The sequence below is a fragment of the Oncorhynchus kisutch genome, linkage group LG19, assembly GCF_002021735.2.
Source record: "Oncorhynchus kisutch isolate 150728-3 linkage group LG19, Okis_V2, whole genome shotgun sequence".
NCBI classification, from domain to species: Eukaryota; Metazoa; Chordata; class Actinopteri; order Salmoniformes; family Salmonidae; genus Oncorhynchus; species Oncorhynchus kisutch.
Window position 1 is genome coordinate 15,694,625 of NC_034192.2, and position 24,128 is coordinate 15,718,752.

Consider the following 24,128-nt stretch of genomic DNA (forward strand, 5'->3'; position numbering starts at 1 on the left):
ATGTAGAGGTCTGTAATTTTTTATCATAGGTACACTTCAACTGTGAGAGACAGAATCTAAAACAAAAATCCAGAAAATCACATTGTATGATTTTTAAGTAATTCATTTGCAGTCGGCAGTGTATCAAATACTTGTTCTCCCCACTGTAGGTTGTAATATGCCTTTCTTTTCTGGATTGCCTTCCCCTGTGATTTTACCCATGCACTGCTGCTGATAGAGACATGTCTAATCCACAATAGCTGCTAATCAGCACTGCAGTAAGAGACCCTAAGCCTATTAACTTGCTGCAACAAGGCAGGAGCCCTGCTGATATACCGGTAAAGTAGAATTAAATGTTAGTGCAGGAGACAATGTGCAGCACTACACAGGCAACTGCTGCCAATACCTATAGGTGTTTATAGAGATGGGGAAAGCACATTTGTGAAGAGGAGAAAGGGAGGAAGCAAGAGAGTGACTGAGGGAGAAAGAGAGAGGAGAGAGAGAGAGAGGAGAGAGAGTGTGACAAGAGGTTTAAAACCTTGTCAAAAGTGATTAAGGAGTTGCGTGGTACGAGTTACCCTAAGGCCTCTAAAAGAACATGGAGACAAAGAGGGAGGCATCTGGCTTCAGAAAAGGGCTGCTGTACTGTAAACTGATGAGAAGTGATTGTAACTGCACAATCGTTTAAATTAACAGCAGAATAGATATCAATACCAAGGTAAGCTATACAATACTGTACGGGGTTGATTGAAAACATGCCGCGATAACCGCTTTACTGTATAATCCTTCTTTGTTTCATCATCTGATTAAACATTTTATTCCGACACCAAAATGTATACTCGTTTTGCCGGTTTAATCCTAACTGGGGGTGTTGCCATTAACAGAGCCTCTGTAGTTAGAAGGGAAACCAAGGCCTCTCTTCCTGCATGGATTCACAACACTAATGGGGTGTCCTGAGGATCCTTCAGCACACCGAGTGATCCATCAGACACTACCCAGCAGGGGGATCATAGTGACTAGTGAGAGTGATACGGGGGCTTGGTGGGAGATCTCTACTCGCACCCCTAGGCTGGTTTAGTGTCATTAGCATTAGCAGCACAGCCAGCGTTGTTCTCGGTTTAACCTCCCTCTCTCTCAGCTGCTGTGCTGGATGGCTATTCCTGTCATGGATTGTTACAAATATATATAATTTAACTAGTTAATTAAGGACAAATTCTTATGTACAATGACGGCCTACACCAGCCAAACCCGGAGGACGCTAGGTCTATTGTGCACCGCCCTATGGGACAACAAATCACAGCCAGTTGTGATACAGCCTGGATTCGAACCAGGGTGTCTGTAGTGATGCCTCTAGCACTGAAATGCAGTGCCTTAGACCGCTGTGCCACTCGGAAGCCCCAAATGCCAGCTAAGCCCCGGTCTGTGCTCTACGCAGGAGCTCTTAATGCTCTCTCCCAACACATACACCTCCCTCTTTCTTTCCCTCTCTCTTTCTGCCACGCTCCCCTGCTTGGGGGAACAAGGCTCAACCGGTGGTGGTGGGAGAAGCGGGACTGGAGTGTTTAGTGCTGTCGTCACTGCTCTTGATCGTTTGACCCTGGGAGAAAGTTCTGCCACAGGGGGAAATATGTGGCGGAAACCGAGGGGCTGGAACAGAGAGAATAGGCGAGGGATACCGCGAGCGTGAGAGCTGCGGCTCAGGCTTTGACCATTCAGCTACTGGACGACAGTGAGTATGATGTGAGTCTATATGTAAGTTAGTGTAAGGTAGTAAGTGTAGAAAAAAATGTGTGTGTGTGTGTACATGAATGTATGTATGTAAGAATGTGGGTGAAGTGCTAAGCCTTTCTGACAAATTTCGATATCGTTGTGACATCACATCACCTTGAGTTACGTGTGCATTAAAGGGGTCCGACCTCCATTGCCTCCTTACTAAGTGGTGATACTTACAAACAATACTTAGACAAGGGAACATAATATGAACTGAATTCATATCTGGTGTGTGTGACCAAAAATATCGTTAACATTTTGTTATTGCTATGACTCAACCTGGGTATTCATTTGAGATTGTCCATCATCGATATGCTACGAATTACAATTCGTATGATATGTTACGAATATGCAATGTTACCAATTCCAATTTGTTGTGGCTAACGCTAACATTAGGTACAGTAGGAGGCTAACGTTAGCGAGGCTAGGGCTTAGGGGTTAAGGAAAGGGTTAGGGATAGTGTTAAGCATAGGGTTTAAGGATAGCGTTAAGTTTAGGGAATGCTCGAAGCGAGGCCTAATGGCTCAGTAATTGCTTTGTTCAGTTATTATCAAAAGCACTTTAATGAGTTTAGTTCATTGTGATACGCGCAGGGCAAGGGAGGAGTTCAGATAACTTTTCCGAAAGAAACAACCTGGGCAACGCAGGCCTATTTAACTAGAACCTCAATTCCCAGCAACAGACAAAAGCAGGCCGGGTGAGGCTCATTATAGTGAACCAGACTGACCCAGTCACACACACACATACACACACGGGAGACATTTGGGTGACACAAACACAAAAGGGGGAAACACAAACACACACTTACGTCTTCATCTGCCAGGGGCAGGTGTGTCAAATTGGGCTGGATAGGATATGGAACTAGATTCAATATTTAATCCCCTGTTATCTGCCCATGTGACAAAGACCTACTTCCTGTTGCGAAGGTATTTCAATCGAATTAAAGACGGTATTAATCCAGAGACAGACTGACTCCACTTCTAATTACCAGTAGACACACACTGCATTATCCACAGCCTTACCAGCTGTTTAGTCAGTCTCTACTCTTTTTAATAGATGTTCTATTGTGCAAGACTAAAAATAACTGTTCTAAGAACGTTAAAATGTTGTTTTCCTTGTAGCTGAAAAAAACGGTATACAAGCCACACTAAATTAGTGGATTTGATTTGTTTTTCTGGGGGAGGGCCATGAACCCAATCAATATTATGCATGGAGTGTACAAAACATTAAAACCTGCTCTTTCCATGACCTAGACTTACCAGGTGAATCAAATCAAATTGTATTATTTATTATACAGCAGTGAAATGCTTAAAAGCCCTTAACCAACAATGCAGTTTTGAGAAAATACCTTCAAAGAAAAGTAAGAGATAAGAGTAACAAATAATTAAAGAGGAGCGGTTAATAACAATAGTGGGGCTATATACAGGGGGTACCGGTACAGAGTCAATGTGGAGGCTATATACAGGGGGTACCGGTACAGAGTCAATGTGGAGGCTATATACAGGGGGTACCGGTACAGAGTCAATGTGGAGGCTATATACAGGGGGTACCGGTACAGAGTCAATCTGGAGGCTATATACAGGGGGTACCGGTACAGAGTCAATGTGGAGGCTATATACAGGGGGTACCGGTACAGAGTCAATGTGGAGGCTATATACAGGGGGTACCGGTACAGAGTCAATGTGGAGGCTATATACAGGGGGTACCGGTACAGAGTCAATGTGGAGGCTATATACAGGGGGTACCGGTACAGAGTCAATGTGCTGGGGCACTGGTGTCCAGGTAATTGAGGTAATATGTACATAATATGTACATGACTATGCATAGATAATAACAAAGGGTAGCAGCAGTGGTGTGGAAAGGGGGGGTGGCAATGCAAATAGTCTGGGTAGCCATTCAATTAGCTGTTCAGGGGTCTTATAGCTTGGGGGTAGAAGCTGTTTAGAAGCCTCTTGGACCTAGACTTGGCGCTCCGGTACCGCTTGCCGTGAAGTAGCAGAGAGAACAGTCTATGAATAGGGTGACTGGAGTCTTTGGCAATTTTTAGGGCCTTCCTTTGACACCGCCTGGTATAGAGGTCCTGGATGGCTGGAAGCTTGGCCCCTGTTATGTACTGGGCCATACGCACTACCCTCTGTAGTGCATTGCAGTCGGAGGCCGAGCAGTTGCCATACCAGGCAGGGATGCAACCCGCCAGGATGCTCTCGATGGTGCAGCTGTAAAACCTTTTGAGGATCTGAGGACCCATGACAAATCTCCTGAGGGGGAATAGGTTTTGTCGTGCCCTCTTCACGACTGTCTTGGTGTGCTTGGACCATGTTAGTTTGTTGGTGATGTGGACACCAAGGAACTTGAAGCTCTCAACCTGCTCCACTGCAGCCCCGTCGATGAGAATGGGGGCATGCTCGGTCCTCCTCTTCCTGTGGTCCACAATCATCTCCTTTGTCTTGATCACATTGAGGGAGAGGTTGTTTTCCTTGCACCACATGGTCAGGTCTCTGATCTCCTCCCTATAGGCTGTCTCATGGTTGTCGGTGATCACGCCTACCACTGTTGTGTCATCAGCAAACTTAATGATGGTTTTGGAGTCGTGCCTGGGCGTGCAGTCATGAATGAACAGGGAGTACAGGAGGGAACTGAGCATGCACCCCTGAGGGGCCCCGTGTTGAGGATCAGCGTGGCGGATGTGTTGTTACCTACCCTTACCACCTGGGGGCAGCCCGTCAGGAAGTCCAGGATCAAGCTGCAGAGGGAGGTGTTTAGACCCAGGGTCCTTAAGCTTAGTGATGAGATTTGAGGGCACTATGGTGTTGAACGCTGAGCTGTGGTCAATGAATAGCATTCTCACATTGGTGTTCCTTTTGTCCAGGTGTGAAAGGGCAGTGTGGAGTGCAATAGAGATTGCATCATCTGTGGATCTTTTGGTGCGGTATGCAAATTAGTGGTTCTAGGATTTCTGGGATAATGGTGTTGATGTGAGCCATGACCAGCTTGTCAAAGCATTTCATGGCTACAGACGTGAGTGCTACGGGTCAGTAGTCATTTAGGTAGTCATTTAGTGTTCTTGGGCACAGGAACTATGGTGGTCTGCTTGAAACATGTTGGTATTACAGACTCAGACAGGGAGCGGTTGAAGCTATGATCCCTTATTGATGTCACTTGCTAAATCCACTTCAAATCAGTGTAGATGAAGGGGAGGAGACAGGTTAAAGAATATTATTTATGCCTTGAGACAATTGAGTCATGGATTGTGTATGTGTGCCATTCGGAAGGGTCAACTGGCAAGACAAAAGATTTAAGTGCCTTTGAACAGGGTATGGTAGTAGGTGCCAGGCACACCGGTTTGTGTCAAGAACTGCAACGCTGCTGGGTTTTTCATGCTCAACAATTTCCTGTGTGTATCAAGAACGTTCCACCACCCAAAGGACATCCAGCCAACCTAACTCTGGGAAGCAACTCAACATTTGGAAGGTGTTCTTAATATTTTGTCCAACATATCCATGGTGCCGTCGTTATTCCATTTTGGCACAAGACAATTATATTTTAAGCGCATCAAATCAGCAGTTATAATCTTAAGTGCTACGTCTGCTAAAGTTATCTCATTCCTCAGAAGGTACTATTTGTACTAAACCAAACGAGACCTTCTAAACACGCGAGTCAGACACAGACTAATTCTCACACGGAACCTTATAACTACACTGAGCAGCGTGTGCATGTGTACACTCAAGCCACAGGCCACAGGCATCTAAACACAGTCATTTACACAGTAAACAGTCAAATATATTAAAGTAAGATTCTATGACAGTAAAGTTGAGAGCAGTAAAGGTCCTGACTGCTGAGAGCATGAAGGAGCGTGACAGACACTCAGTGGACAGTCATGGCCAGAGCAATCTGAAGAATGGACCTAGCAACAAATGATTTGTCTGAGTGCCAGTCTGTTTATGCTCTCTTGTCAACTCCATATGGAAATGTCATGCCAAACATGTTTAGCATGGCAAGGAGTGGAATAGCTAAACAGACTGGTACCCAGGCTAACAATTGACTAGCACTGACCCCGGGCTAATCAAACCACAGTCGTTTAATGTGATCAACAACATAAAACAAAACAAACATGAAAGGATTTACCGAAGGGAGTGGTTCATTACTCAACATTAGTCATAATGAATTACGGTAAATTACACAAATTGCCTTGATTTGGTATAATACATAGGCCTAATAAACATCAGAGAATGGAAACTATATAGGATTTAAATGTGAATTATATGAGGAGCCCAAAAAAGCTTTCAGGCACCAAGGGCACTTAGTGGACACTGAGGTGGGGTTTAACGGGAGAGGCTGCAGTGAAAGTCATGTTACCGGGCAGGTTACCGTAACTGCCTTGGCAGAATGCTGTTAGGAATGACCAAAGAGGGACCAAATAGTTTGTAGAAGTGGTTCCCAACAAGGGGGAATCGGACCCCTGGGGGTACTTGGCCTATCCACAGGGGGTACTTGAAAAGACTCATGAGACCCTAGTCCTACTGGTAAAATGCACAACGGGGTACTTCAGGGGTACTCAGGGAAGACAAAAGTCAGTTGGTAGTACAGTAACCGAAACATCCTGTCTGCTAGATTAGAGTGACCAAAGAGGGACCAAATGTAACACTGCCATTTTGTGTTGCTGCTGGTTTCTGTGGGTTGCAGTTGTGGCTGAGAGACTGGAGGCTCAGGAGGCCAGAGGAAGATGTTGAACCCATGGGGGCTGTTCCTCTGCCAGCTGGCAATAAACACGTCTTACCATGTCATAAAAGGTAGGCCAGAGTTCAATCAAACGCTCACTGTGGGGAATAGCGGTCTCGCTTCTTCCGTCGCCTCAACATGGTTTTAATACTGAACCGCTTAAACCAAAACTGTAATGCTACTTATGGCTGAAACGCTAATGTACATAAGTCATTGAAATGTCATTGAAGTAATTGAATTGAAAGCCATTGACCCCAAATCTGTGTCTGTTGATTGACAGCCAGCCTCTGCCTGGGTGGGTCAGACATCTTTGCGACAGTGAGCGAGAACCGACCTGTAGGAGAGTTCATTGCGAACCTCAGCATCGTCGGGGACCCTACAGGAGTCAATAGCATCCGCTTGTGCCTCACCGGAGAGAACGCCAATTGGTTCTACCTAGAAGGGAGAACCATCAGGCTCAACTCATCCATTTTAAGAGTCCTGGATCGAGAGGTAATAAGGCATCACGCTGTTGCTGTCTTCCTGTTTTAAGTCTTATGCCAGAAAACCAGGTTTGATTGAATAGGACACATTCATATCTTTGACGGTTCATACTTAACCATAATCAAATCAAATCAAATCAAATTTATTTATATAGCCCTTCGTACATCAGCTGATATCTCAAAGTGCTGTACAGAAACCCAGCCTAAAACCCCAAACAGCAAGCAATGCAGGTGGAGAAGCACGGTGGCTAGGAAAAACTCCCTAGAAAGGCCAATACCTAGGAAGAAACCTAGAGAGGAACCAGGCTATGTGGGGTGGCCAGTCCTCTTCTGGCTGTGCCGGGTGGAGATTATAACAGAACATGGTCAAGATGTTCAATGTTCATAAATGACCAGCATGGTCGAATAATAATAAGGCAGAACAGTTGAAACTAGAGCAGCAGCACAGTCAGGTGGAAGTTGAAACTGGAGCAGCAGCATGGCCAGGTAGACTGGGGACAGCAAGGAGTCATCATGTCAGGTAGTCCTGGGGCATGGTCCTAGGGCACAGGTCAGTTGAAACTGGAGCAGCAGCATGGCCAGGTGGACTGGGGACAGCAAGGAGTCATCATGTCAGGTAGTCCTGGGGCATGGTCCTAGGGCTCAGGTCCTCCGAGAGAGAGAAAGAAAGAGAGAAGGAGAGAATTAGAGAACGCACACTTAGATTCACACAGGACACCGAATAGGACAGGAGAAGTACTCCAGATATAACAAACTGACCCCAGCCCCCCGACACATAAACTACTGCAGCATAAATACTGGAGGCTGAGACAGGAGGGGTCAGGAGACACTGTAATGAATAATGAATAGCTTTTTCTCTCCAAGCGCCAGGGATCTGTTTTGATGGCAGCATTAACATGTTATGAAGACGACATAATACAAGTAAGCCATCTCAACCAGGCCTACAGCATGTTATTCACAACCTGGGAATTAGAATGTGAACTGCCTCAAAAGTTGAGGAAATGTCTAAACGGAAGTTCTGAAACTACTGTTTTCTTCCTCTAGAGTGAATACAGGGTCATGGTTGAGATCCTGAATGAAAATGATAACAAACCAAGGTTCCTTGAGAAGACTATACAACCGCGTTACATAAGTGAGGTAAAGAAACATCACACTTTGATAATCTAGATAATCTTGTGTTTCAGATGCATAATGACCGGTCTTCTGTATTTCATCAATCCTCAGCTCACTGCAGTCAACTCTGTCGTCTTCACTGTCAAGGCCATCGATGCTGATGGAGACACCATCACCTACATCATCGACAGAGCCTCGGTATGGTACCATGAGTTTGAACTCACCACAGTGCTGAATCCTGTTGTCATGTTCCTGTTCATTTCAAACAATGACCCAATATATCCACTTATAGCGACAACCCAACATCTACTCAAATGAAGTATATTTTAAAATGCTCCTATATCTCCTAACCTTGCTGATTACACCTCTGTGTCAATCGCTCAGTAGGCCATCTGTGCACTAATTTAATGAACATTCATTTCCATGTTCTCTGTCATCCCAGCCTGATGCCAACTACTTCAGGATAGACCTGCCCAACAGTGGTAAAGTAATCCTGGACAAGCCAATGGACTATGAGACCAAAACCAAGCTGCAGCTAGTCATCTACGCTGTGGTAAGACCTGCTACTTATCAGACCTGGATTCAAATAGTATTTGTTTTCGTTCAAATACTTTGAGCGTTTTGATTGAGCCTGTCTTGAGGTCCCAGATGGACGGGGTTCAACTTCTTGAACTATTTCAATGGGCTCATTGAGTCAGACATGCTCAATCAAGCACAGCTGACGTATTTGAAAGAAAACACATACCATTTGAACCCATGTCTGCCACTAATCCCCTTTTTCATTAATCAACCAGAACACATTGAGGCCAGAGGCCAATAATTACGAAAGCCAGAGGCTATTACTGTGCCCCGCCCTGCCTAGTCATATAATATAATTATAATCTGAAGATATGTCATCTATTACGATGCCACTGCCTGACTAGCCGTGTAATAGCATTATAATCTACTCAACTATTTATGAGTGAAGCCATCGTCAAACACTTTGTGCCGAGAAACAGATCATAAATAGTTACAATGCATCTTGCAGGCAGCATCATTCTCTAACATAAAATCTCAAATGCTGAGGAAGGACGTGGCTGGGCTGAATACCGGTCTCCTGACCAAAATCCACATGAATTTCCAGTGAACTCGTGTGATCAAATGTGAAGTTAATATGACAACATGTGAAGCAACATGACAACATGTGAGCACATGGAAGAACATGATCTCATGTGAAATAAATGTGACAACATGGAGATGAAACATTTCTACATGCAATACCATGACACTACACATGTGTGTGTCATGGTATTTCATATAACATTTCAGCACATATGAAAACCCAGGTGGGAAATGTAATTTAGAACATTTTACTTTGAAAGACATCATTTACATTAATTACATTTAAGCAGTCATGGTCCCCTGCATGTTTTGTGTAGTTCCTGGTTTGTTGCAGGGACATCCCCAAGAACGTTTTTTAAAGACGTTCTTAGAACGTTGTGTAATGGTCCTGTAAGGTTTTTGTCTAGTTGCGGTGAAAATACAGTAAATCTACAACTAGTTACGGTATTTTATTAGCTATATCCATGTGTTAATGTTAAAGGACAGTATGCTGATTACTTAGGACTCAACCTCACTTGACTTAACTAAGATTTGAACTCAAAACCGCTTGGTTGCTAGCTACCTGAAGTTCCCGCTGTGCCACCAGGTCTGTGGATATAATGGAGGCTGGCAAGAATACATTTCTGCAATTTGCTGTACATACACTGCTGACATCTAGTGGCCAAAATAAGTTGTGCCTGTGCTGTAATAATACATTATGGCTGTTCTCTTGCATTTCAAAGATGGTAAAAAAATAATAATAATAAAAATAAAATAAAAAATTATCTTTGTATTATCTTTTACCAGATCTAACGTGTTATATTATCCTACATTAAGTTCACATTTCCACAAACTTCAAAGTGTTTCCTTTCAAATGGTATCAATAATATGCATATCCTTACTTCAGGTCCTGAGCTACAGGCAGTTAGTCATTTTTGGTGAAAATTGAAAAAAAGGGTTAGATCCTGAAGAGGTTTTAACAGCTCTTGATTGTCACAAGTTCGTACAAAGATTGACATTTCACATGTGAAAACGTGTTGTAGAAACACTTCAGTTATTCTGACTGTTTTCACATCTTTGATTTCATTTACTTATTCCAGCAATTTGAGGGTCTTCTGTATAGTTGTCCAATGTTGGTGGGGTATATTATTCTGTTTTTATGTTACTCCTGAATCACTAAGATAAATATAATCGCTTTTCTTGACTGTATTTTTAACACGGTTGGAATTTAATTTGAAGTCCAAAGTGTAGCAATTCGGTCTAAATCGGTTACTGACACAGATATTGTGATGTAGCAGGAAGAATGCTGTGAACCAAGGGGTTGTGAGTAAAAATCCCAGGGAAGGACATGTTGAATGATAATTACTGTATAAATAAACATCCACAATGTAGTAATGTTTGTCAAAGTGTGTCAAATATGTCAATTGAAAACACCATGTTAAAAGTGTTGTGTGTAACATGACTCAGTTTGATTCTCAAAATATTTATTATAACAAAGGGGTAGACAAAGGGCAGGTCGAGGGCAGGCAGAGGTTCATAATCCAAGGCAGATTCAATCGGGGACAGAACGGCAGGCAGGCTCAGGGTCAGGACAGGCAGAACCGGGAAGACCTATAAAAGAAAAACTTGAGAACAGGAGAAATGTGCAACACGCTGATAAGACCTGACAAAACAAGACAAACTGGCAACAGATAAACAGAAAACAGGTGTAAATACACAGGGGATAATGGGGAAAAAAATAGAAGACACCTGGTGGGGGTTGGAGACAAGCACAAGACAGGTGAACAGATCAGGCTGTGACAGTGTGTGTATCATAATGACTCATTATTGTTTGCAGGGCATCATCACCTGTGAAATCCCATGTGAACATCTTTATCCACATGTGAAAGGTTATGTGATCGCGTGAAAATCCACATGAGAAACTTGATGTGAAATATCAACACCTGTGAAGTGGTCCAAAAACACATGGTTTCACATGTGCAAGACACGTAAAAATGTAAAATTGTGATTTTCACGTAAAATCATGTTTTTCCAGTAAGGGTTTGCTCTCAGTCTTGCTAGGTTGAAGGGTTTTCCATTATATTGGGTATCATTGCTGAAGCTTAGATAAAATACATTTCTTTCTCCAGGAAACCAACACCAAGGAGTGGTACAACACTTCCGCCTCACTGATTGTGAACGTGGAGGACGGGGACGACCATTACCCTCAATTCCTACCGTGCACACCCATCTCCCAGGACCACAACCACACGGTTGTCTGCACCAACCCCATCTACGTGGTCAACATCACAGAAAAGGACCAGGTGATGACTACTGCTTAGTACACTCATTGTAGAATTCAAATGATATGGATTTGCATATTGCATGCAATATTGATAATTTTTTTCCTTAAACCTTAATATATTAACCAGGAAAGACACTTGAAGTTATAAATCTCTTTTGCGAGGGCGAACTGGCAGGAGTCAAGCTTTAACAATTGATTGATTAAACAATCCATGTGGATTCTAAGATACAGTAATTCTCTGGTTTCAGGACATGTTACTGAATTTCTCTCCTGGTCCAATTCATGCCGAAGACGGAGACAGAAGCCTTGATACGCCTTTGCTCTACTCCATTCTCTCAGGTGTGGGCCTACCTAATAGTGTCTGCTTAATCCATTGCCAATAGGCAATTTCAAGGCCTATTGAGAGGCCAGTAGACTGCTCTAATATTTCTATTTGAAAGGATTGCATTGCAGCCTTACACTTGACAGAGGTTTACATACACCTTAGCCAAATACATTTAAACATTCCCAGTGGGTCAGAAGTTTACATACCCTCAATTAGTATTTGTTAGCATTGCCTTTAAATTGTTTAACTTCGGTCTAACATTTCGGGTAGCCTTCCACAAGCTTCCCACAATACGTTGGCCGAATTCCTCCCGACAGAGCAGGTGTAACTGAGTCAGGTTTGTAAGCCTCCTGGCTCACACCCCCTTTTTCAGTTTTGCCCACTAATTTTCTATAGGATTGAGGTCAGGGCTTTGTGATGGCCACTCCAATACCTTGACTTTGTTGTCCTCAAGCCATTTTGCCACAACTTTGGAAGTATGCTTGGGGTCATTGTCCATTCAGAAGACCCATTTGCGACCAAGCTTTAACTTCCTGACTGATGTCTTGAGATGTTGCTTCAATATATAACCCCTGTGCATCACAGTTGGGATGGTGTTCTTCGGCTTGCAAGCCTCACCCTTTTTCCTCCAAACACAACAATGGTCATTATGATGGCTGCATGGTCTTGGCTGATTTCTTTTGATTTTCCCATGATGTCAAGCAAAGAGGCAATGAGTTTGAAGGTAGGCCTTGAAATACATCCACAGGTACACCTCCAATTGACTCAAATTATGTCAATTAGCCTATCAGAAGCTTCTAAAGCCATGACAATTTCTGGAATTTTCCAAGCTGTTTTTTTTTTTCAATTTAAAGTTTTATTAGTGTATGTAAACTTCTGACCCACTGGAATTGTGATACAGTGAATTATAAGTGAAATAATCTGTCTGTGAACAAATTTTTGTGTCATGCACAAAGTAGATGTCCTAACCGACTTGCCAAAACTATAGTTTGCTAACAAAAAAATTGTGGAGTGGTTGAAAAATGTGTTTTAATGACTCCTACCTAAGTGTATGTAAACGTCCGACTTCAACTGTATATGGTCATTCTGTGTGGCATCCCGTGTATTTACCTGTAACACATGTGCCTCAGGTGCTGACAAAAACAGGTTTCAGATTGACAACCAAACAGCAGAGATCACAATGACAAAACGGGTGGAAAACAGACATATGACACCTATATTCCGACTGCGGATCATGGTAAGAAAATCTTGATTGAAACAATGATAAAAGCACTAGCATCAGTAGCATGCCTTATCAAAAGCCACAAAAGACAAAGTTAAGTCCAATACTAAGAGCCTTTTAAAATCTAATTTGTTAACCGAATAGATCTGAAAAAGGATCTCCCTGGACTGTTTGACATTGAAAACACCATCAAATCATCTACAGGCATCTCAGCTGAATGACCCAAAGAAGTACAGTGTGGCGACAGCGCTGGTCCGGGTGCTAGCAGAGAACCGGTTCCCTCCCCTCTTTAACAGAACCACGTACAAGGGCTTCATCATCGAGAGCTCCAGCCCTGCCACGCTAGTCTCCACCTATGGGAACGAGGTGCTTTTCATCCAAGCCATAGACCAGGACTTTGTAGATGTAAGCGATGGGATAATGTGTGTGTCTGACTAAATTTAGTTGGTTTAAAGGGATAATAAACAAACATTTTTTTCCATCCCATCTGGGTACATCCTGTCTTGCTTCACCTTCCCTCCATTTGCAGGGGGTGAATCCAAAAATGCATTATTCTCTCCAGCCCACACGAGCCACCACTGGACTGTACCACATCACAGAGGAAGGGGTTATCATCGCTAAGACCGACCGCCTACGATCCTTCGACAGGCTCATCCTAGAGGTAAGGTCATAATCAGACAAATATACACTGAACAAAAATATAAAAACCGAACATGACACAATTTCAAAGTTTATTAAGTTACAATTCATATGATGAAATCAGTCAATTGAAATAAATACAGTTGGGCCTAATCTATTGATTTCACATGACTGGGAATGCAGCTATGCATCTGTTGGCCACAGATACCTTTAAAAAAATAAAAAATAGCAGCATGGATCAGAAAACCAGTCAGTATCTGGTGTTACCACCATTTTCCTCATGCAGTGTGACACATCTCCTTTGCATAAAGTTGATCAGGCTGTTGATTGGGGCCTATGGAATGTTGTCCCACTCTTCAATGGCTGTGCCGAAGTTGCTGGATATTGGCAGGAATTGGAACACTGTCGTACATGTGGAACCAGAGCATTCCAAACATGCTCAACGGGTGACATGTCTGGTGAGTTTGCAGGCCACGGACGAACTGGGAAATGTTCAGCTTCCAGGAATTGTGTACAGATCCTTACAACATGTGGCCGTGCATTAACATACTGAAACATGAGGTGATAGCGGCGGATGAATGGCACAACAATGGGCCTCAGGATTTCGTCATGATCTCTTTGCATTCAAATTGCCACCAATAAAATTAAATTGTGTTCGTTGTCCATAGTTTATGCCTACCCATACCATAACCCAACCGCCACCATAGGGCACTCTGTTCACAACGGTGACATCAGCATACCACCCACACAACACCATACACAAATTCTCTAATAACGAGGACGGAGAGGGGTTCAAGAAATGAACATTCAATTATCTGTCAAAAGCTTTGGTGGACTTCCCTGCAGTCAGCATGCCAATTGCACACTCCCTCAAAACATCGGTGGCATTGTGTTACAAAACTGCACATTTTAGAGTGGCCTTTTATTGCCCTGCACAAAGTGCACCTGTGTATTAATCGTGCTGTTTAATCAGCTTCTTGATATGCCAGACCTGTCCTGTGGATAGCAAAGGAGAAATGCTCACTAAGAGCATTTGACAACATTTGAGAGAAATTAACTTTGTGGGTATGGAACATTTCTGGGATCTTTTATTTCAGCACATGAAACACGGGACCAACACTTTAAATGTTGCATTTATATATTTGTTTCAGTGTAAAAACCCAGATGAGTTTGTTAAACAGGGACAGTTGGTTTTACTAGTCATCCCTGGCTAACTGTATAGCTAGGTTAGGCCAATAAGTGGTCCAGTAGTAATACAACTGTAGGTAACTCACATTAAAATTAGCTTCACTTAGGGTTAGATATACACAGAATCATTTTTTGGGCTCCGAATCTACACTGCCCTATCAAGCTAAAAGGCAGTAACTGCTCATAGTGTGGAACTGAGAAATATTGCTTTTATTTACCTTGGTTTCACAGTAACTCAAAGTCATTTTTGCTACATTAAATACATGCTTAATCATGTGGACAAGTATCCTGCCTGTATGGTGTTGTGTTTTGGAGAAAATGGGAGTCATGTTAGCAGTAACTGCATAAACTCATTTTAGACCAAATGAGCAGTTTGGTAGGGCAGTACAGTTCTCTGTAATATCATTATTTATCCTATAGGTGGTCGCTATGGATGAGGAATCAGGTGAAGTTGCTAAAGCCTCAGTCGACATAGAGCTGCTACAAAGAAGCCAGCCAAGTAAGTACTGAGCATTACTGATGCATTGGGGGGGCTGTTCTTATACTGTGATAGACCAACAGACGGGTTGGAACTATGTCTATCACAGTAGAGGCTGAGCGTGGTTTTAGACTTGCTCAGCCTATCGCAGGTGCTCAGACTAGTCCTAGCCTCTTGGCGCTTCTTGGAGTTCACCCTCTGTCGATGTATAGATTCTCACTGTTCTGGTATCACACCCTAGTTGTAACAGTTGCTCAGTTCCTGCTATTGTGTTGTTCAGTATTTTTCCATCTCAGTTAAACCTCGTGTTGAGCCTCCCCTCTCTGTACCTGATTAACCACAACTTTGTAACATGCAGCAAGTCACACCATGTGCTTAATACTGTCACACACACAGACAGGCAAGGCAAATGTAGCAAACAGTACACCGCTCTGCAACATGCAAGTCACACCATGTTACTCAGTTCTTGTCACACACACACACACACACACACACACACACACACACACACACACACACACACACACACACACACACACACACACACACAGAGATAAAGACAAAGCAGCTGTTGTTCAAACAATTCAATCTTAAGTAATATGGTAGAGGGTTTAAAATGCATGAATCCTAAATCCTTACAATAGGGAGCAGAACAACACTGGTTAATCCACTATGCTCTCTGAAAGTCAACAAAGAACAATTCCATTGTCTTACAGTGTAGCCTATAGATGCAGGAAAGAAAGTGAACTCGACCAAAACAATGGCAACGCCACTCACACGTCCCCCAAGGGGGGAAAGATTCAGAATCTCCTCATTGCCCCCCCATCAAAATTAGCCTACATTTAGGATATGGCATTTCACCCTATTTTGGGGTAAAATCAGAGTGTAATGCTTGTATGGATGTCAACTCCAATACATGTTCATGTCATTGTCACCAACCAACTGCATTACACTTAAACACAGCTTCAAGTAGCACCACCAATTTCTATATGGCTAACGTTAGCTATGTTACAAACAGCAGTTAACGGAACTCTTCTCTAACCCCTAACTTGACTATTTCTAAATATTATGCAGCGAAAACAGCCATACTGTATTCACATTGGGTTTTAGTAACCACATTGTGGGCCTATTAGAAAACAAAAATCATGATGGATTTGACAATACATCCACTTTGTAAAATCAGATTCTTGGAATGTGCGCAAATGATGGGCGTACTTGTTCTTTCCCCACCGTCTGATTTCTTTAAAGCGTCCGAAATGACTGACACCCTTGATGTGTCAAAGATGAGCAAAAATGACTGTATAAAATATATAATTGAAAAACGGAGCTACAGTATATTGCATGCTCCCAACTTTTTGTAAAAATGATTTGATAGTGTAACGACCCTGGGTTTTATGGACCCTGGACCTCGGGCTCGAAGGTCGAGGGTTCGAGACATGCTCCCTGCTGTTTCATTACAATACTAATAAAATTGCTCAGATAATATATATGTTTTGTTTAATATATAGAATATATATTCTAAGTAATAGAAAATAGAATATATATTTTTTAAGGTAGGGGTCAAAATTATTGACACCCTGTTTTCAATACCTTACCTTGTGAGGATAACGGAACTGAGCCTTTTACTAAAATGTTTTATGAGTTGGAGAACACATTGGGAGGGATCTTAGACCATTTCTCCATACAGAATCATTCCAGATCCTTTATATTCTTGGTATGTGCTTATGGACGGCCCTCTTCAATTCAAACCACAGGTTTCCAATGTGCTTTTAAGTCCGGAGACTAAGATGGCCATCGCAAAATGTTGATTTTGTGGCCGATAAACCATTTCTTTGTGGATTTTAATGTGTGTGTAACAGTATAGACTTTACGTCCGTCTCCTCGCCCCGACCTGGGCGCGAACCAGGGACACTCTGCACACATCAACAGTCACCCTTCAAGGTCTCAGAGCAAGTGACGTCACCAATTGAAACGCCACTAGCGCGCACCACCGCTAACTAGCTAGCCATTTCACATCGGCTACACTCACCCCCCTTTTGACCTCCTCCACTTTCCGCAGCAACCAGTCATCCGGGTCACGGCACCAATGTAACAGTATAGACTTTACGTCCGTCCCCTCGCCCCGACCTGGGCGCGAACCAGGGACGCTCTGCACACATCAACAGTCACCCTCGAAGCATCGTTACCCATCGCTCCACAAAAGCCTCGGCCCTTGCAGAGGGAACCACTACTTCAAGGTCTCAGAGCAAGTGACGTCACCGATTGAAACGCCACTAGCGCGCACCACCGCTAACTAGCTAGCCATTTCACATCGGCTACATGTGGTTGAAGTTATTGTCTTGCTGGAAGATCCACTTAGGTTTCTCTCAGTTCACCCCCCTCTCTCCCCTTCCATACACTGTCAATCATGCACTCCTGACAACATGGACACGCCCCTCTCTCCCCTTCTATGCACTGTCAATCACGCTACTCTTGACAACATGGACACAATGTGATGAGTTAAACCAGGCAACTGGCTGTTCGAACTTCCCAGAATGTATTTTCTCCCCATTCAAAGAACTGTAGACAGAGACTGCTTACAAAACAGACAAACGTTCTCTTCAACTGGGCTTCAGGCACAACATCTGGATGAATGAGTAAGACTCTGCAGGGCTATGAGCATGAGCCGTTGCAAAGTGAAAATGGACCCGTTGTGTGAGCTGCTGGACTTCATACGCTAACCCGCCTCTCCTATCCCTCCATAGTCCCTTGGACACCTTTCAGAGACATGGATGTGAGGATAGCTGGCGGTATCATGGGTGGGATGCTGCTGCTGTTAGTGACCACCCTGTTCCTGCTGATCCGATGGGCCAAGAGGAGGAGGAGGAGACAGAGACAAAAACCTTCCGGACGAGGGGCTGTCGCCCTGGGGAAACACCTCAAAGTGGTAAGGGCTGCTCCATGCACACATAACACACACACTACTGTATACACACACACACACACAGGGGCAAGTAAAGCACGCACACAAGTGAAAAATATATATTGAATGACCATTTGCTGGCCAGTGGCGACTGAATGAATGAATGATAAGGAATGGCAAGGATACATACAGTATAAGGATGCAAAAACATGTAAACCCACTGACTATTACAATCGAACACAATCAAGCATAGTAAAAATCAAGGATAGTATGCTTATACGGGCCTAATCTAAGCTAAATGTGTCATTAAGCAGGTTTCCATCCAACCTTTTTATACAAGTAAAGTACATGTCAGATAAGAAATGTCACGACATGCCTGAAGTAAACAGAAAATGTGTTTCCAAATTTTCGACAAAACACGCTAGATAAAGTGGGATTTTGTTGTGTCAGTAAAATTAATTATGCGAGAAATGGCAGTGGAAACGCCTTTAAGCGCAAATATTGATATAATAACCATCATATTCAAGTAAACTTGGAGTCACGCGATCCTCCCACCATGACTCGGGGGTTTATTAGGCTACTGATGAAATAAATGATGATGAACTTCACAGGGTGGTGAAAGTGCATGGTGATCTTGATGCTTCCTTTCCAATAAATATCAAGGGTCTGATTCTGGTGACATGATGATCGATGCTTGACTGCCATTTGACAAATAAAAACATGCATAATAATCTCATCATGTAGACCAGCCTACCCGCACTGTATCTGCGAGCTGTGTGCACGTGCAAATACCGTAGTAGGCACATTTGCTATTTAACGCAACCGTTTTAGTGACAAAATTATGTCGGATTTTTATCCGCAAAAAGTCAATTTGGTGGAAACAACACTGGTGGGGAAAATGCACATATTTTCTTTATGCGGGTTTTAGAATATTCGTATGAAAATCTGTCGCCAATTGGATGGAAACCTACCTCCTATCTAATCTAAATTACAGAGTAATCCAAGGCAAAAATCCACTATATATATATATATATATATATATATATTAAACATGTCTGTAACGCCATATCAAACAAAACCTTTGAGCTCTGACTCCTAAACCAGTGGTCCGCACTACAAGTTAAAACATATCAGACCGTATTTCCTTCCTTCCCTCCCCTCCTCCCCACTCTCTCCCTCTACGCTCCTGACGTCTCTTTTCACTAATGTTTATGTAGAGTTTAAGGTGGTTCCAGGTGGTGAGTTTTTTATGCATGCATTGCTTTGACGTACGCACTAGAGTGATGTGGTTGTGACAGTGAGATGGTGTAATGTTAGATGCGTACATGTGATGCACTTCCATTGCATAATTATGCAAATGCAAGTATGACACCTGTGGTTGTACTGTGATGTTGCGGTTCTGCTTTTTTTGTATGTAAATGTTACACATTGGTGATATGTAAAAGTAACACATGTAACATAATAGTTACATGTACAGCGCCAAAAGTATTGGGACAGTGACATTTTTGTTGTTTTGGCTCTGTACTCCAGCACTTTGGATTTCAAATGACATTAGGAGGTTAAATTGTAGACTGTCCGCTTTTATTTTGCACCATTTTAGGGGACCAAACTATTGGGACAAATACCCTTATGAGTATTAAAGTGAAGTGGTCCCATATTCATAGGACACAATGATTACAGAACTAGCACAGACGGTTCAGTTCCTCAGAGTGACTTTGTTTTGGTTGTGTTTTAGATTTTTTTTTTGTGCCCAATAGTCACTTTTATTGTAAATGATAAATTAATGTTTCTAAACATTAAATGTGGATGCTACCATGATTATTATGGATTATCCTGAATTAATCGTGAATAATGATGGGTGAGAAAGTTCAGACGCACAAATATCATACCCCCAAGACATGCTAATACAATAACAGGGGAGGTTAGCATTCTTTTGGTGGGTGTGATATTTATGCCTCTGTACCTTGCTCACTCATCATTACTCATGATTCAGTCAGGATTATCCGTAATCATGGTAGCACAGAGCCAAAACAATAGAAACTATCACTGTCCAAATACTTTTGGAGCCCACTGTATGTAATAGTATTGCATATGTAATTATTTTGAGTTTGGTGATGAGGTGAAATACTGACCTGCTTATGTTTTGCATCGTAGACTGAAGACGATTTATGGTCAGTACCCAACCCCGTGTGTAAGGGGAATATCATAGATTCAGTCATAGAATAGATCTAGTATCTATCTCTATGGATTTAGTATGCTAATGTGTTGTGCTTTGAATATTTCGAAAACGGAGTGGCTGCGTGACCAGATTCTCTGACCAACCGTACCTTCTGCGTATGTGCTAGTTCGGCTGGCCAGAGGTGAAACGGGCTACTCTGGCGAATGTCAATGTGTGGTCTATCATATCGTTTGGTGTTGCATGATGATTGAAAGACGAAATAACGGTTGTATGTTATTTATGGTTAAAATTCAGTTTTGCCCCAATGCAATGTGTAGACAGGGATAGGCTACATTATTTTGACATGTAGACTAAATGCATTTGGTTTCACACCACATTTAGTATAATGATATTGCAAAAAAGTATTGTTTGCGCACTGCTGATGTTTGTGCTACTGTGTTATCTATAGATACACGTCAATCATGTCGTCTTAAATTAGCCTACAAAATATATACGCTGCTGGATTTTTCTTTCAGCTGTTCAGAAATGTGTGCGTAAAGTAACACATGGATAGAATGTTGTTTAACTGTGGGGAAGAGGCATCCTGGGGGATGGTGTATGGGTGTGGAGGGGCGGTTTGATCTGGTCGCGCAGCCTCTGCTTTTCAGACATTGTCAAACACTGTCAAAATGTGCTGAATTTGAAACACTGCTTGTCCATAATTGTCCAATGTACTTCTGTAATTCTGAACAACACCAATGAGAATTTTGAACGGACAAGGACAACACTGAATCAGGAACGTAACAAGTCACAAAACAACCATTTCAACTCAAAGCAACCCTCTAATTGCCCATTCTTTCCGTGATTGACAGGTGAACTCGGGCCGGCCCGTGATCCCCTTGGTCGAGGAGGTCTCCTACCAGAACGAAGGGTTCAGCATAGACTACGAGGCCTCGGGAGGTTCCGGAAGCCTCTTTGGGAGACATGGGGTCTACACCAGGAAACAGTCGCTGATCCCACCGCCGCCACGCTGCCACAGCAGCCATCCAGACTGCGGCTCCAGTACCGTAACAGGCGACATGCTGCCTATACTGGTGACGCCAGAGCCCCTGGTTAAAGACCTCACTGCCGCCCTCATCTCCAACAGCAGGAAAGATGACAACACCATCAGCACAGGGGCTATGACAAAAGACGAGAAGGAGAGGAATAAGCAGAGAGATATGGAGAAAGAGGAGGAGAGGAATAAGCAGAGAGATATGGAGAAAGAGGAGGAGAGGAATAAGCAGAGAGATATGGAGAAAGAGGAGGAGAGGAATAAGCAGAGAGATATGGAGAAAGAGGAGGAGAGGAATAAGCAGAGAGATATGGAGAAAGAGGAGGAGAGGGAATGGGAGAAGCAGTGGGAACGCGCTGTTGGCACAAAAGAGAAGAGAAATTCAGAGGGGGAAAGGACGGATAAGCCGAGAGATGTTTTGGGTGCTTCTAGTGAGACGGCAGACGTAAGCGAGGCCTCTGAGGACCAAACAAACACAGAAAAGCCTCAGAGCCACAGGATGAAAACACACCACATCAGAGAACCCAAAGATGGGCACAAAAGCTCTTCTGAAGAGTAGTCTGAGGCAGAAAAATCAATATTAGGCTATGCACTCTGATGTGTCTTTCAGACGATTATGACACAGCCTCGGAGGACGACCAGGTCCCGTTACTCCAGTATCAGGATGTCGAGGGGGGAAATGCAGCGCAACAAACCAGCGATCAAGCAAAGAGATGACCGAGTAACCCACATATGCACCATTCAGACTCACACTCTGGGGTTCAGACTCACATTGAAGATACAAAATAACTCTAACCATTTATTTAAAAAAATAAAAATCGGACATTATGGAGCCAAACAAACTCTATACACAGACAAAAATGTATATAAATGTTTTTTTCTCTCTCCAATTCCATATGATTATGTTGGTGTCACACTCTGACCATTATTTGAGTTGTTTGTTTCGTCAGGGTGTGATATGAGTGGGCATTCTATGTTGCATGTCTAGTTAGTCTGTTTCTATGTGTTTTGGCCTGATATGGTTCTCAATCAGTGGCAGGTGTTTGTCGTCGTCTCTGATGCATGTTTGCACACAATATTAATAGCGGTCACGTTCGTCTTATTATTTTGTTTGTTTGTTTAGTATTCGTCGTGTTCTTTCATCTACATTAAAATAATGTATTCACACCACGCTGCGCTTTGGTCTCCTCACTACGATGATCGTGACAGTTGGGCCTAAATGAGCTCAACCACTTTTCAGGTCTTGATTGAGTAAATGGACGTATGTAAATCTGAGAACAAAAACATGTTTTCTGAAAAACTGTGTGGGACCAGCCTTAATGCGAATGAAGCCATTCTGTATTGCTTTAATTTGCAGTGTTGAAGGACTAGTACTTCAGTAATTAAAGTCAACATTTAAGCACACGCAATGTAACTACAGTGTTGGGGAAGCAACTCTGAAAATATAGTTCACCCAAGCCATCAATTACTTCACACTGGATGAAGTTAAGCTACAATAAGTTAAGATACAAAATATAGTTACTTAGCTAAAGTGAATTTGAAAAAGTAGTTCACTACATCCAAACTACTTAGTTAAAAATTATATCTAAATCTGAAAGGTCACAGACTACATATTGCAAGAACAGATCACTCTGGAGTCAGATGTTAAACAATGTGTAGTGAGAATTAGGCACACAAAATGTGTTTCGACTGAGAATTAGACAGGTCTGATGCCAAAAAAAAGAAAGAATTCTCACCTCCACCTATATTTTCTTTTCTTATTGCAACAAAGTAGTGCGTAGTTCCAGCTACACTGCTACACGGCAAAAAAAGGTCATTAATTACTGAAAACACTACCAAGATCAAAATGTTGTTCAACTACCACCAAGGTACTGGAACATGTCATTAAATGACTCGTTAAACTACATGTAGTTCACTATTCCCCAACACTGTGTGACTATAGTGTGTAGTGATTATGTGGCATCACTAGTGTTTGCTATAGAGTGTAAACTGAAGTTTCATTCTGTAGATGGCCACACAAGACATTAGTGTTGTTTCTAAAAAAACAATGGTTAAACGCCACTTGAATGATGTGTAAACACATTTTGTGAATTCAGTAACTGTTCTCATGAATAACCAGAAGGAATGGGTGTGTTCTATGTGCAGCTATGATATAATGATATTGGCTGTCTATATAATTCTGACATTTGTATTCATGTATAATTGTAGCTAATAATCACTTGCTAAAAACTACAACACTCGTCCTAAACATAAAAGCATACTTTTAATCACTGGGAAAAGCTAGGTTATATTAGCTTTCTGGCTTGTAATTGCCCTTGGGCTTCCTGAATACACATGTCCTGTCTGCCAAGATGCTCAGCAGCAGCCATGTTGACATCCACTGAACGATTGGACGAGTAGCTCTACGTGCAGAAAGACTTCCCTAACAATAGCCAATAGGGGGTAGAGAATGTCCCTGACAGCCCATGAGACGTTGACGAGACACCTGGCATGGGCTGGAGTGCGTGGCTAAGCCGTGCCCCGAACAGAGGTGTGATCACCTGTTCCCCTAGCACTACGACTAGTCCCACTATCAACACCTGTGTGCACACAGGTAAAGACAGGTGAATTAAATGCAACCAGAATATGGGTAATGTAGACTTAATATAATATATTTTTAAATAACTGAATTCTAGTTATTAATCTGAATATACCCATATACATCATTATCCCTTGGAGAGCAACTTTACCTTGAT

At 42.6% G+C, this 24,128-nt stretch overlaps 1 protein-coding gene across 4 annotated transcripts; it reads left to right on the top strand.

Annotated features, from left to right (window-relative positions):
- The first annotated feature begins 1,367 nt into the window (after positions 1 to 1,367).
- LOC109864639 (cadherin-related family member 5) lies at positions 1,368 to 22,559 on the top strand. Of its 4 annotated transcripts, XM_031798453.1 has the most exons (16): positions 1,369 to 1,719; positions 6,433 to 6,539; positions 6,749 to 6,960; positions 7,815 to 7,871; positions 7,995 to 8,087; positions 8,175 to 8,261; positions 8,506 to 8,616; positions 11,273 to 11,446; positions 11,676 to 11,766; positions 12,883 to 12,989; positions 13,179 to 13,379; positions 13,504 to 13,635; positions 15,222 to 15,300; positions 18,024 to 18,205; positions 20,336 to 20,352; positions 21,212 to 21,310. In XM_031798453.1, the coding sequence occupies exons 2-16, from the start codon at positions 6,473 to 6,475 to the stop codon at positions 21,213 to 21,215; spliced, it is 1,614 nt and encodes a 537-aa protein (XP_031654313.1). In that variant the 5' UTR covers positions 1,369 to 1,719; positions 6,433 to 6,472; the 3' UTR covers positions 21,216 to 21,310. The 4 variants fall into 4 exon arrangements, with proteins under 4 accessions (XP_031654312.1, XP_031654313.1, XP_031654310.1 ...); XM_031798452.1 differs by lacking the exon at positions 20,336 to 20,352 and having other exon boundaries at positions 1,368 to 1,719; positions 13,537 to 13,635; positions 21,212 to 22,559; XM_031798450.1 differs by lacking the exon at positions 20,336 to 20,352 and having other exon boundaries at positions 1,370 to 1,719; positions 21,212 to 22,559.
- The last annotated feature ends 1,569 nt before the right edge of the window (positions 22,560 to 24,128 follow it).

Bases quoted from the DNA above. Each gene is read 5' to 3' on its own strand.
- LOC109864639 (XM_031798450.1), top strand. From the start codon at position 6,473: ATGTTGAACCCATGGGGGCTGTTCCTCTGCCAGCTGGCAATAAACACG. The intron at 8,088-8,174 runs GTAAAGAAACAT...ATCAATCCTCAG, and splicing joins AACCGCGTTACATAAGTGAG to CTCACTGCAGTCAACTCTGT. The intron at 11,767-12,882 runs GTGTGGGCCTAC...CATGTGCCTCAG, and splicing joins GCTCTACTCCATTCTCTCAG to GTGCTGACAAAAACAGGTTT.